At 36.5% G+C, this 14,199-nt stretch overlaps 2 protein-coding genes across 6 annotated transcripts in view; both read right to left on the minus strand.

Moving 5' to 3' along the window:
* pus1 (pseudouridine synthase 1) overlaps window positions 1-3,234 on the minus strand; it is a 5,969-nt gene extending 2,735 nt beyond the window's left edge. Inside the window, exons 1-3 of the mRNA XM_067423199.1 lie at window positions 2,960-3,234; window positions 2,654-2,875; window positions 1-14 (exon numbers count right to left, since the gene is read on the minus strand). The exon at window positions 1-14 is cut by the window's left edge and continues 124 nt beyond it. Coding sequence (XP_067279300.1) covers window positions 1-14; window positions 2,654-2,875; window positions 2,960-3,025 — 302 coding nt within the window. The 5' untranslated portion in view covers window positions 3,026-3,234. The remainder of the gene's footprint in view (window positions 15-2,653; window positions 2,876-2,959) is intronic.
* Window positions 3,235-4,100: 866 nt separating this feature from the next.
* The window catches only part of ulk1b (unc-51 like autophagy activating kinase 1), a 30,486-nt gene continuing 20,387 nt past the window's right edge, over window positions 4,101-14,199 (minus strand). For 3 of the 5 annotated variants that reach the window (XM_067422648.1, XM_067422651.1, XM_067422647.1), the window contains 7 exons: window positions 12,105-12,227; window positions 11,834-12,021; window positions 11,565-11,743; window positions 11,220-11,338; window positions 9,687-9,844; window positions 6,702-6,837; window positions 4,101-6,610 (listed from right to left, as the gene is read on the minus strand). In XM_067422648.1, coding sequence (XP_067278749.1) covers window positions 6,555-6,610; window positions 6,702-6,837; window positions 9,687-9,844; window positions 11,220-11,338; window positions 11,565-11,743; window positions 11,834-12,021; window positions 12,105-12,227 — 959 coding nt within the window. In that variant the 3' untranslated portion in view covers window positions 4,101-6,554. The remainder of the gene's footprint in view (window positions 6,611-6,701; window positions 6,838-9,686; window positions 9,845-11,219; window positions 11,339-11,564; window positions 11,744-11,833; window positions 12,022-12,104; window positions 12,228-14,199) is intronic. The other 2 variants (XM_067422652.1, XM_067422649.1) reach the window with 1 other exon arrangement.

The raw sequence follows: 14,199 nt of genomic DNA on the forward strand, positions 1-14,199 counted from the left end.
TTCTTTGCATTTCTCTGGATGAACAGGATAAACATTAATATTATAAGTAATTGTATTTAATACTGTATAGACTATACAACAACTCTATATAAAACAATTATGTACTAATGTAACTAATATGCTGGATTCTTGAATATGCTCGCGTCATGTTAACTTGTTTGTCCATTTGTGATAGTATCGTTGTTCACTTCAGCGATGATAAGACCCGTTCATTTCCACACTGTATAAGCCTGACAGACGCTCTTCACTCATGATCCACTCAGCGGTAAAACAACATTCTCTCAAATCCCCCTCAAGACATAGTCTGTACTGTAGCCTTATACCTGTTATAGCCATTAAACAATGTATTTTGTTTAATATTTATGTTTAAATAAATATTAATATTAAGTATAGTGTGATTTATAAATAACATCTAGGCTACATCGATTATGAAAAGTGCAGAGATGTGCTACTACGTATATGTCAAAGACAGAATGTCAGAAATGATTTTGACCACTTCATTAAGTTTTCTATTATAGAAAACCTTTATTTAAAATAAATCATACATTTTTATCTTAATTTTAATCAAGGTTTCATCAGTAAATTGCCCGTATTTAATAAATAGTAAGCAAATAGACTAGCAGGCTGTAATTGTGACACGAAGGGGCCAGATGCGTCGCACATGATCTGGAGTGCGTCTAATAAATAAAGCAAAACTCAGCAGGCTACTTGCTTCACAAACATGAGATATATGTGTAGGCTATAAAAAAGCTTGAAATGTCCTCTTTTAAATGAAACCATTTTAAATGAAAATAAATAGACAAGCAAAGCGCCTGCACCGTTCACGCGAGCAGCTCATGATTCTCAGAGCGTTTTGTTCAGAATGCTGCAGTCCATCACTGCCTGTGCTGTGAGTTTAACCTGCATTTTAGACTAATCCGTACTAGGGTGACCACCCGTCTACAGCGCTTTGTGTGCACCGTACAGAAATTTCACCCCTTGCCCCGCATATTGAGAAAACGTACCACATTTTCATCAGTCTGTTGGTTTTTAATTATCATAGTAAGAAATGCATGTGTTCTTTTGCCTTTTTAAGAAAGCATTTTATTCATTATTTTTTTGAGGTGTAGCCTATTTTTCACCTATATTTAACAGCGCGTAAGTAACATCCCGCCTTACGAAAACAACAGCTGACGGCTGTCAATTAAAATGTGGAGCAGTGACTCGTTCCATGTGTTTCGGTAAATTGGTTATATTTTTAATATGTAATATAAATTAATATATAAGACTGTCAATTAACTAATTTCACGTTGATTTATATTGTATTTGTTCATTATTTATTTTGTTGGGTTTTAGTTGGTTTTAAAGGCCTGCTGCCTTTGAGCTTAGTGATGTTGAATTTAAATGACATGTAAAATAAAGACATGTTATGTTACATTGTGATGTAATGGTGTTTTCTGGGAGGGACTAAAGGACACAATCTTTTTAAGATTCTGCCATATGAAAGGCAGAATACAAATGTTTTTATTAACTTAGACATTATAACACATAAGCTTCCATAATTATATAACCGATTCAGGTTATGTTTTAGTGTCGGTAACATGTCTCACATTGTCCCACACAAACTTAGTAATCGTCCCACATTTAGTTTGTTTGATGGTGATCACCCTATTCCTGACTCCTGAGTATTTAATTTAAGTTGCATACATTTTGTTCTTGCACTGATGTTAAATTTGTAGCCATGTTGCATTTGACAGTCAGTTTGAGATATAGGCTATATTAGATTATCGTGTGTATCGGATAGTTTACAAAATCGAATGATTCTGACAGTTTTTGCCATTGAAATGACTGGGGGACAAAGTGTCCCGATCAACCTGAATTCACACTATACTCTTTGAAATCAATTACATTGCATTATGTTGCTTGAAACCCCAAATAGTATAACATTATTCATTAATTATTCAAAGTTATTTGTCATTGTAAAAAAAAGTAGCTAGCTACTTTTTGATAGTAACTTGTAGTGTAGCTAACTACTTTTTCAAAATGGTAGCTTGAATGTAACTTAACTACTTTAACTTGCAAGTATCTTGTAAAGCTACAGTTTCAGAGTAGCTTCCCCAAAACTGTCATTATTGGTCTGTCATGCTTGTGCTATGGAGTTGTTCATGAGAACTGTTTGCTTTTTGGGATGGAAGGGATTACTTTTTCATTGAACATTGCCATAGTCGTTGCCTGGGTTACGCATGTGTGGGGCGGAGCTGTCAAAATAGGGGCGTGTTTGATTTGAAATATCAACACTGGTTACACTTACCCCACTTTTAAACATCTAATGTATGTACAAATTTGTTTTTAATGCAACCTCCTCCATTTAAATACTTAGGTCAGTTAAGTATAATTATGCAATAGTAGGTCAGAATAATTATGCAATTTCAAATTATTTATTTGAATGAATTAAGAGCAGTTTCATCTTTACAGTATTACTCAACTGGTCGAGGTTGATATGGGAGTTAAAATGTAATTAGTAATAAATAATGCAATGAGTTATACTTTATAGAGAGAGTAATTAGTACAGTAACCATAATCTAATAACTCGGGTGCAGATGTAGTAGCTAGTAATTATTTACTTTTTTAAGTAACACCCAACACTAACAGCAATATATAAATCTCAACTCACCTGCATCCCATAATAGCCTTTGCCTGAATATGCTATCAGCATGGCCACCTTTTTCTTGGGATATTTCTTCTCATCTTGGTCTGTTTTAAGCTTCTTGTCTTCATGCTCAGTCTCGACGTGACTATCATCTGCTGGTCTTTTCAAAGCTTTGATTGAATCCTCAGTCATCTCGCAGGACAAGCAAAACACACGGGATTTTAATATCGGACTGACCTGGCCACCCTGAAGAGCATTTCAGTTAGCGGTGAACATTAAATGAGCATTCTTCAGTTACTTTACAGCAGAACGCTTTGTTAAGAAACGTACCTTTGATTTCGAGAACTGGGATAAATGTCGTGATAAAATGTGAACGATCCGACAGGACCTCAGCATGTCATTACAAACTCTCCTGTGAGGATCTCACAAATGTCTTTTGTACAAAATCGGAATGATATAACTGGCATTATTTAAAATAATAAATGCTATTAATCTAGAAAAAAAAATATTTCTGACAGCAGTATGATCTATCTTCACTGCAACAACTTATTTACTTCCCCTGTACCATGATGAATACACCCACGTGGAGCGGCTGAACTTTCACATCTCGCTGAATCTCGCGTGAACTAAATTAGGTTGCAAGGTTTTCAAAATATACACCATAGGGGAGCCGTTTTTACAATTTCCCTCAAGTGTATTCATTTTTTACAGTCTATGGTATTAATAGTTTTTTTTAAATGTATTTATTTCACACGTTTAATTACAAATAAACACATTAAATGTAAGAAATACATTTAAAATCGAATTTATATGTATTATGTATGTAATAGTTTAATTAAATGTAATTTAATACTTTAAAAATAAATAAATGTATGAAATGTTTAAATAAAATAATACATTTAAAATAAAATATATATTTATTTAATATTTTAAAATGCAATTTGATACATAAAATAATTATATATTAAAATATAATTGTCAAATTTGTAAATACATAAACCTATATATAATGAATATATATATATATATATATATATATATATATATATATATATATATATATATATATATATATATATATAAAATATAATGAATAATATATTTAAATTCTAATTTATATTTAAGTAGTAGTTTAATTCAAATGTATGCAATTTATTTGATACATAAGTGAACAATACATATAAATGAAAATATAATTGTAAAATTCTTAAATAAATAAACCTTAAATGTATAAAATATAATTTAATAATGAAATAATACATTTATATGACAATTTATATTTAAGTATTAGTTTAATTAAAATGTACACAGTTTAATTTAAATACACAAATTATCAAACAATACATATAAATTGAAATATAATTGTAAAATTAATTAATACATAAACTTTTAATTAATATAGAAATCACAAATTCATTCAAAAATGTGTCTACAGATTTCAACACTTCCAAAACAGGACAACCAAAAAAGCCAATGTTTATTTCAGTTTTCCTTTTATTGGAGCTGTACTGTTTAAAGCAAAGAGTTACATCTTACATTTGCCATGAAAGAGTGTGTACAGGTCTTTTTACAGAACAGACAACTGTAAATGTTTATCAACAGTCACAATTGGCATCGTTCATATCTTTGGTGGGGAGAGGGTGACGGAAAGCAAATGTCCATGCGTTTTTTAAATGTACAAGTTTAAAGCGATAATTTACAATCCATATTTACACATGATACTGAGAGACCAAGGTAAAACATGTACGTTATTAATAACTGGAGAAGACATCAGAGTAGTGATGCAGAACCGGTGAGCTCACATATTGCAAGTTCAATGACGCTTAAATCAGAGATGACTTCATGCTTTACATAGGGATTTAAAATGTCAATTTAGGCAGCGATTAACATTTGATGGATTAAACGTGTTTTTTTTATTTGATGCAGTTTAAAAAGCAAAACACAAACACACTGCATGGGAAAACACCTTAATGCTGCATACTCCTCAAATTGTTCAGACAGAGAAAATAAATTTTTTTTTTGTCTTTTAACAAAGCTGTTAAAATTGCATTTTAAGTGGTATGTATTTAAGGAAGAAAATACATAGTTACTATGTTACAAAGTTACTATGATGGCAACTGGCCTTTGGAACTCAAAACCGAAACAATAGCTTATGTCTCACTATCATGACAACGCACTTCAGTTTACTCAAACTAGTGTGTATGACAAACACAAATACATTCACACACATAAAAAGTGAAGCGAAACCAAATCCTTCCCACAGCATCTTAACCCAATCAAATTCAACCAATCAAAACACCACACACTCCATTCTGACAATGTACAAAATGAAACAAGAAATATAACAGAGCAAAATATTTTTTTCAGTGTTTCAGTTTTTTCTTCTTTTTTTTTTTCTCTTTAAAGGCACATTTTAAAAATGTTTTAAATATTTTCAACACATACACACACTGTTCATATACAGCACAATTGAAATAAGACTAAAAAGGAATGACTATATAGCTCTTAATGTGAAAAACTGTGGTGGTCCGCTCGTTTTTTTGAATGTCTTCTGCTTACCTAACTAAAGAGCCCTCAAACGGTGCAGCAAGCTAGAATAGACTACTATCTTAAGGCCTGTTCTTTATATACCGGTGTCAGATTACACACAGCTCACATCAACAACAGGAATATCTATGCATGCACAACCCAAAAGGAAGTACATTCTGTCCTAAATGGGCATTTAAGTCTGGAACGGGACTGATCACCAGGACACACATATTATTCCAATAAGAGGTATAATTAAGAGTTCCTTATAAATTCTGGTGCCAACCTAATATTGAGCGGGCTGACGTTAATACCGCCATTATCTAAACTAGAAAGATCTTTTTGGCATAATATTTCCAACTAAATAACACTTAAAAATCCTCTGTGATGGCGCAGGAACTTTGTGTTGCTCTCGGTTCAAGCCCTAATGCGACAAACTTAAAAAGCCGAACTACATTCAGACAAATGATTGCCAAACACAAAATAAAAACACAATATCAGCCATTTAAAAAAAAAAAGAGAAAGAGAGAAAATGAACAGGTCATAAGAGATGTCCAAACAACGCACACAATATTAATTTCTAAGACATTTTACGGAAGAAAGACAGGTTTGACATGCTCTTACTTGGTAAACATTCACTAAAGTGCTACAAATGATTTTGCTGGCTTTATACAGTTTCCTTCTGTGAAACGATAGAATGTCTTTTAAATAATTGGCAAAATAAGTTGTTTTATGAATGGCTTGTAATTTGGTCCCCTGTGAGGGAGATTTTGGGCCTCTTATAACATTCACATGGTGCACAAAAATCACCATTTTGTTGGTCTGCAGCTTTTATCTAGCGATTATAACTTCTAACTGGACACTTGGATTTCAGCCAACCAACCAAAATTACTTCAACTTCAAATCACACAAATGGACCCTAAACGCACTAATAATCATCTTAAAAGTGTTTTATTTTGTACAACGCTGCTATTAGTTAACGTAGTGAATGGGGAGATAACTAAATGCAAACTAAGGAAAATATAAGAAACTTCTGGGGTGGGTAAACCTTTTCTCAAGATTGCACTACCCATTGATAACATGGAAATTTGTGCCAACAAGTGCACTGAGAAGCATCTCGTACTACACTTTAAACTCGAGGAGCGAATCGTTGCGGAAACAGGTTTAATTTTGACTGCAGACACAGGTATTGTTCTGTCCTTCCGTGTCTGTTATGACATCTGCATATGTGTATTTTTCCACTATTATGACATCAGCTGTCAATCGGATTAACTCGGTCCGATCAGAGGACTGCTCCCTCCCCCACAGCACTTCGAGAGGTGCAAATGGAAATCGCCGAAAGTTGCTCAGAGAGGAAACGGTGATGTTGACAGTGTTACAGCAGTGCGGAGGAGCGACTTTACACACAGAGACCCGACTGCAAGGCGGTGAGACGGCGTTCAATGCATTGCTTACCTGTGGGGAAACATCACACTGGTTATGCAAATGATCTCAAAAACATTAATACGCAAGTCTGTTGGTAGTCTGAATGTGTGGTTTTACTCACACTTGCTAACGCTGAGGATGTCAGCCTGTTCTGTGAGGAGGAGAGACAGACCCTCCATGAGCAGCAAAGCCTTGTAGTAGCGCTGAACTGAAGCTTCCCCTTGATGAAACATCTCATCCAGAGCAGCCGTCTGCACCTGTAAGATCAGACAACTTCTTAAGTACACCTGACAAACAGCTCTAAGCTAAAAAGGCATTAGAAATAGAAAACATAGAACAAATCTGAAAAAGAAACTGTTATACAAGGTGATGAATATTTTACAGCTCAGCATTAGAGCGGCACGATTCTGGATCAATTGAAAACCTCGGTTTAAAACAGAGATCACTAACCTCCCATGATTTTGAATAGATAACAGCATTTACTAGAGGTTCCGACAAAATGTTAATTGCTGCAGTCCATGTAAATAAATCTCTCTTTTTAATGGTCACTTGTTAGAAACTAACGGTGCATATATGTGCCATGCTACACTGTGGTCATTTCAATTATTTTAACAACAACAAAAAAAATTATACTGTGTGGTTGAAAAGCGCATTTATGCTGCCGTTTCATAACTATAAAGGACAGCAGCAGCGCCAACACAGATTTAAAGAAATGTATACAGTAATTTTATTCAGCAAGGATGCATTAAAAAAAAAAAAAAATGACAGTACACATTTAAATTTTTTTATATATATATATATATATATATATATATATATATATATATATATATATATATATATATATATATATATATATATATATATATATATTACATGCATTCCATTCATTAGTCCAGAAGCAATTTCAGAATTTCCTGACATTTCAAGGCCATACTCTTAAAATTAAAGATTCTTTATTGGCATCTATGAAGAAACATCCATGGAACCTTTGCAATGCACAAAAGGTTCTTTATTGTGGAAAAAAGAAGCTTTAGATTATTTCAAATTCTTCATATTTAGTAATTTTTCTTAAAAAAAAAGGCAAAATATGCTAGATCTTTGGATTAAAATATCTAAAAACCACTAGAGCAATGTTATATATTTTGTTAACTTGTGTACTTACATTATTCCAAATGTTTCCAAGAACGTTTAAATCCAGAGAAATAAGCCTTTTTTAACCAGGCTTAAAGACGGTTAAAAAAAAGGCTTCTTTCTCTGGATTTAAATCACATATAATGTGACATATAATATGACAATAAATTACATCATTCCTGTGTTACCCTAAATGTCCAGTTTTATTTTGTAGAAATCAGAGAAACATGGTTTAATATATTATGCATTTTATTAGACTGGTGAGCAACTTTTTGGATACATTTAGCAACAGAAAACGAATCATTGTTATATAGCTCAACACAGTTAGTCTTATTGTTTCAATTACCTAATTGATGAATTGAGAAATCAACTTTCCCTTGAGCTTTTGATATATATAAAGGGTCATGGTAATATAAAATTATCCGGTTACCCTACTTTATTGTGTAAATATCTGGGTAACTATTATTTTCTGTAATGTGTTGTCAACCCTGGCTCCCAAAGTACATATTGTATTACCCAGTGTTGATTTGTGCTATTGCACATTTCTATTAATATGAGCCCCTTTTTGTTTGTTTTGTTTTTGTACATTATGTGTGTTGTTACAGACATGTGATGTACATTGTTGTGTGTTCAATGAAACGTAATAATAATATTATTTAAAAAATAAATAAAAAAATTCCTGTAAGTTTCAGAGCTGAAAACATCCTTTTTAGTCAAAGAAAAGCTTTTATAGACACCAGGCCCAAAAAAAAGACTGTGTGCTTCATTCTTATGTCATAGCGCTATAATACACACCTCTATAGAACGTGATCGGTCGATCACAAGCCAGCAGCAAAAACAATGTGGAAGAAGACGGCAAGATATTGTGGAAGAACACAGTCGCTGCATAAGCTTCCTTCGGATCATAATATTAGGAATGTGTGATACTTCATTTATTTTTAATGAAGTTCCAGCTCACATGGGGAAGACCATTTGTGTGCTCGCTTCATTTCACTGCGGAATCGTTTGTAAACAAGTCTCAAGTGCTGGATTTGCAGACATAATGCTGTGCCTTCTATATTGGATCCGACAGGAATGGTGCAACAAACGTATGTGAGTAAACATCTTTTTTATACGTAATAGTACCGTTCTTGGGGCTGTACCAGACCAAAATGTACGCCCGCCGAGCGTGCACCTGTGTGTGTGTATGTGTGTGTGCGCACGGTTCGCGCTTATATCGACCGATCGCACGGGTTCAGGCTATGTAATACAATCGCGGGTGGATGAGAAATAAATAATTGTGTTTGTTTGATAAAGACAAGTTGCGGTTGCCGCTTTCAAAATAATCTCTCTCATGTGAACTGAACTGACAGGGGCTAGATATAACAGCAGAGCTGAAGCTCATTAAATATGCAAATCTTATCCAATCCTAGCCGTGGGCGTTTACCTCCAAGTCTCCAGTCCGGCACGCCCATCAAAAACCAGCGTTCAGAAGACAGCCTCAAAACCAGTGTAGAAAATAGCCTAGTACTTATTAGTTATGATTTTTTTGAATGTAAAAACCAAACGAACGTCATTAGTTGACCTCAGACAACACAAGAAAAAAAGCCAGTTCATGGCACCTTTAAATCTCGTTTTCTTGATTTACCGCGAGTACCATGTTTACTTATATCAATCTGGCTAACTTCAGTGTGCAACCAATGTCTCACAGAAGCCACTTAAAAACACACAGATTAACATTATAACAATTATAATTCAAATGTACCTAGTATGATTAAACAGTGCTGCGTTTCCTCACATACACATGCATGAGTGGAAGAAGTGGAAGCAAGCTACACCTTTGTTTTAAATAATAAAACTCTAGTGGTAAAAAATAACATATTGTGGCCTTAAGAATCATCAATAAAACGTCCATTGGTGAGCACACGGTTCTTCTCATAGCAGTGAAAGCTGCAGTATGGAACCATTTTTGTTTAAGAGTTTACATTCTTACCATCTGTACGGTGTGGCTGAAGAGGAGCTTCTCTGCGGTGATGCTGTTGATGTGGTCCATGAGTTTGTGTTTACGGGAGAAGAATCGCTCCAGCTGAGCGCTCAGAGAGCGGCAGGACATCACGCTGGACTTATACAGGTCATTCAGCCTCCGAACCACTGCAAAACATCAACGTGTAAACACCTTCAGTTCCACTGTATGGTTATTAATATCTATTTGGATATCCTTATTTTCACATTGGATATTGTATCGTAATTGTATCTTAGTCCAATAAAGAACTGCGATGAGTCAGTCACCCTACACCAGTGTTTCTCAAACTGGAGTTTGGTAATTAAAGCAAATCATAATAATGTAAAATTAAAAATGAATTGCCCCTATTATGCTATTTTAAAGTTTCCTAATTTTGTTTTGGAGGTCTCCTACAACAGGTTAACATGCATATACATTGCACATAACCACAATGTTCAATATTGTCAAATGACTCGATGGATGAATCAGTCTCTCTAAATCCCTCCTTTGCGCGAGCCTACTCTGCTCTGATTTCAAATGACCCTGTCTGTTGTGATTGGTTATCGTGTACAGCGCGTATTTCAGAAACAACTGCCATAACTGATCTTCAGCTCCATCAGATGCCTTCCTAAAGCTCAGTAATTGTACACACATGATGACGTAACTTAATGACTTAACACCAATCCCAGCGTGAGTCCGAATCAATGAAACATTTGGAAGAACTAGTTATTCAACCCAAACCTTGAGCAGGAAGTTTCTCAGTGATACTACTTAGTTTGAGGTACATTATGAGATGTTTCAACTGTAATTCTTCAGCATCAGCAGTGTGTGTCTATCAACAAACCTGTGTGTGTGTGTGTGTTTCTAATTTATTGCGGTGCACATGTGGGAACTGTATCAATAACAGCACAAACGTTATCCCAGCACTAATGTGAATGAGTGATGTAGCATTAAATTTTGCAAAACAAATCTTGCTCCATCTTTTATCTTTACTCAAAACATAAATGGAACGATTTCAGTCACCTGTGATTGTCAGAGGCAAAAAATATATTTAGTGCAGATATCATTTTATTGCCTACTGAGCTTTACACACCGTCACTTGGCTGAGAATGCGCTCTGTAGCTTTCTCACACACATGCACTCAACGCAAGAGAAAGGGAAAGGCTTTACACGTGCCACACAAAGAGAATTGCTAGATTAGCTAAATCTAAATGCAGGGCTCAGCAGGACTGCCTGATGGCCAAAAGTTGACAGAACTGTCACTGTCACGATCGGACCAGTGCTGTGTGGACATGGAAATTTATCAATGGGACGTTTTTAGCCTTGCCAATTTGATGCGAAAGAACTCGCCCGTGTCTGATAGGATGTGAATACTGAATTGAGCTCTTTCACATCTTCATTCGTTTGAATGGACAATTTCAAAATGCCAAATTAGAAAAAGAATAGGAACTATGCTTAAAAAGTGGATGGCTACTGCTGTGCTTTACAATGATGGTGAGAAGACAGTGTGTCTGAACTGCTGACCTTGTTTGACGGTGGTAGAGGGGTAGAGTTTTCCCTGCTTGATACCTTCCATGGCTGTCTGTATTGAAGATGACAGAAGCTCTGCAGTCTTCATGTAAAGCACCAACTGCTCAGCATAACTAGCACAACACAAATATACACATTTTTAACACCACTATGCAGAACCAGAATCTATTAATTGCTATTTCAGTTGACTTTCACAAGAAACGATTTTATACAACATTATACAACACTGACACACAGATTCTCAAATGCTCACAATTTTTTTTTTAACAAATGCAACTATGATCAATTACTAGAGAGATTCCTAGTTGTGAGAGAGCATTATGGTGGACATCCTCTCACCTCCACTCCCGGCTCAAAGAGCTGATCTGGTCGGCCACCTGGCTTTGTTGCTGGAGCAGGCTGGTGGAAGAGAGGTCAGCCTGGGCAGCCTCTCCACTCCGGGATTCTGCTACATCCACCATACATCGAGCGAAGTCTAGCATGAACCGGAGCCTGTGCAAAGTGTCTGTGTGTTCCTGCTGCAGTGGAGAGAGAAGTGTGGCGTTAGACTTGAACATAAACTAGGTAGCGTGACTATCAAAACAAAATGCAGTCAATTTTGTACTTACTTCCATTAGGGTCTCCTCTGGTAGTTCAGGGGCTTCAAAAGTCACGGCTCCTTGTAGGTTGGCTGACATGGGGTCCGTGAAACCGTAGCGGGGACTGGAGGGACCCTCACAGCCGTCCAGGAGAATGCCTGTTTGCGGGTAGCGGCTGGTGAGGGACCCTACCGGACTAATGGAGCTTGAAGAGCCTACTATGAAACACTCAGGTCAGTGGATCCATTTTAAATGTAGAAATCATGAAGAAATTAAATTTGTAGGGAAAAAGCAAACTTACCAGAGAACTTCCTTGAGCGAGAACACTGAGGAGGTGTTCCTCCACTGGGCGGAGAACCTACAGTGAACACTACACGAGCAGGGCTACCTGAGCCCACCACAATGCCTCCACCACCAGGTGGTGCTGTGAGCAGAAAAAAAAGAATGTGTTATATGAAGACTGCATATAACTTGACATTTAAAGACGAAGACAATTACTGATGTTCCCTTTCCTCATTTTACAGATTTACACTACCTTGTTTGGGGTCAAGATTTTTAAAAAAAAGACCTTCAGAAAGGTCTCCATTGGCATTCAGTCCATTCCCACTGACCACCTCACAAGACCCATAAAGGCACTAAACACATCGATACACTACAGTGGCTGTACAATAATTTTACTATGCGACGAAAATAGTTTTTGTGTGCAAAACAAATCAAAATAATGACTTTATCTGCCAAGTTATTGTTTTCCGTGTAGGTCTCGGACGTGAACTCACGTGATAGCGGCGCTCCTTCTCTTCCGGGTCATGTATCTGAATGGTGGAGCTAGAGCCCTGCACAGGCCTCAAATCTAGGCCCTAGCCCGGCCCTGGCCCTGGCCCGAGACGCTGAGGCCCTAGCCCGGCCCGTGTCCGACAGCTTATCAAAATTCTCGGCCCGTGTCCGACTGGAGCCCGTTTTTTCTTTTTTTTTCTTTTTTTCTTTTTCTTTCAGCCATTAAAATAGTTCTGTTTTGTTTTTAATGTCAAAGTAGTTATATTTCGTTTCGTTTCTTTATTGAGTTAATTTAGAAAAATGTTTAGAGCATTTTTTTGTTTGTTAAATTATAGTTAATTTTTTTTAAGTGATGACCAAGCGACCAGCGGCCGACAGTGAGTTAACCGCATATTAAATCTATTTAGTCTCTCAAATCAACTCTTGACTTGTCTTGCCTATAATAAAATCCATAAATATAAAACACTTCAAGCATCACAATGTTAGTTAACTTCGCCAACTATTACCACCAGTAGCCTAAAAGGCATTTTTGACGAGCTGAGGCAGGCTGATTCTGCTCGCGGCTCTCGCAAACGGAGCTAAACAATCTAAAAACAAATAATAAAAAAAAGAACATGCAGGTTGTCTTATAGCCTACCTTACACCTACGCAAAATGAATATAAATCCGATCTTCAATTCCCGTGGTATATGCTCATTTAACGGAGTTTACAGCAACCGAAGCAAAAGATTCAAGATGCATTTTATTCAGCAGCTTATTTCAAATTCAAAGACCACATAAGAAAGCGCGCACTGGTAAGATCATAAGTCTCATTCATTTTTATTGAAGATGATTGTGTTTTTGAGCATCTAAGACTTATTTTAAGTTTCATTTACGCCCATTTGCGTTGGCTTGCAGTAGTCATTTGCGGCGATGCGTGCAGCGCCATCATATCTATCTGACTACAACATATAGCCCATAACACGCTCTCACACGTTTATTTTTTAACCGTTTACCAGGAGTAAAATGTATACATGTGGTTTAAACAACCAGATAGGCTACATTTACATTTGTCCAGTTTCGTCTGAAATGCTTTCATCCTTCTGAATTGGTTTGTTTAGTGATCAGACTACATTGATAGCCCTGTTCATTAATAGCAGCAGACGCCCCGCGGATTACACGCAACAGAAACGCCACGCTCACACCACGCTTGCAGTGTGTCTCCGGCCTCTAGCAGCTGCGCTGAAGAAACGCGCGCTACTGCTGCTGGCGCGGACTCTGAACATGCTCTGAACACTGTGCGAGCCATCTTGACAGTCGCGTTAGCTATTATGGTCTCGTGTTCACCAGCGCAGAACATCTCATTGTTCCTTTTAATTAATAAAATAAATATAAAAAGAAGGAGAAGCCTAAAAAAGGCCCGAAGCCCGGCCAGCGTTTTAGGTATGACGTGAAAATTGGCCCGAAGCCCGGCCCGAGGGGCGTAAAAAAGTCGGGGCCCGTCGGACTCGGGCATAAATGCAGGGCTCTAGGTGGAGCTGCGTCATATTCTCGCGTATGCGTCGAGTCCACGTCAATAACTTGGTGGATAAAGTCGTTATTTTGATTTTTGTGCGCACAATAACTATTTTCATTGCATTGTAA

Source organism: Pseudorasbora parva, chromosome 18 (assembly GCF_024679245.1).
Source record: "Pseudorasbora parva isolate DD20220531a chromosome 18, ASM2467924v1, whole genome shotgun sequence".
Lineage (NCBI taxonomy): Eukaryota > Metazoa > Chordata > Actinopteri > Cypriniformes > Gobionidae > Pseudorasbora > Pseudorasbora parva.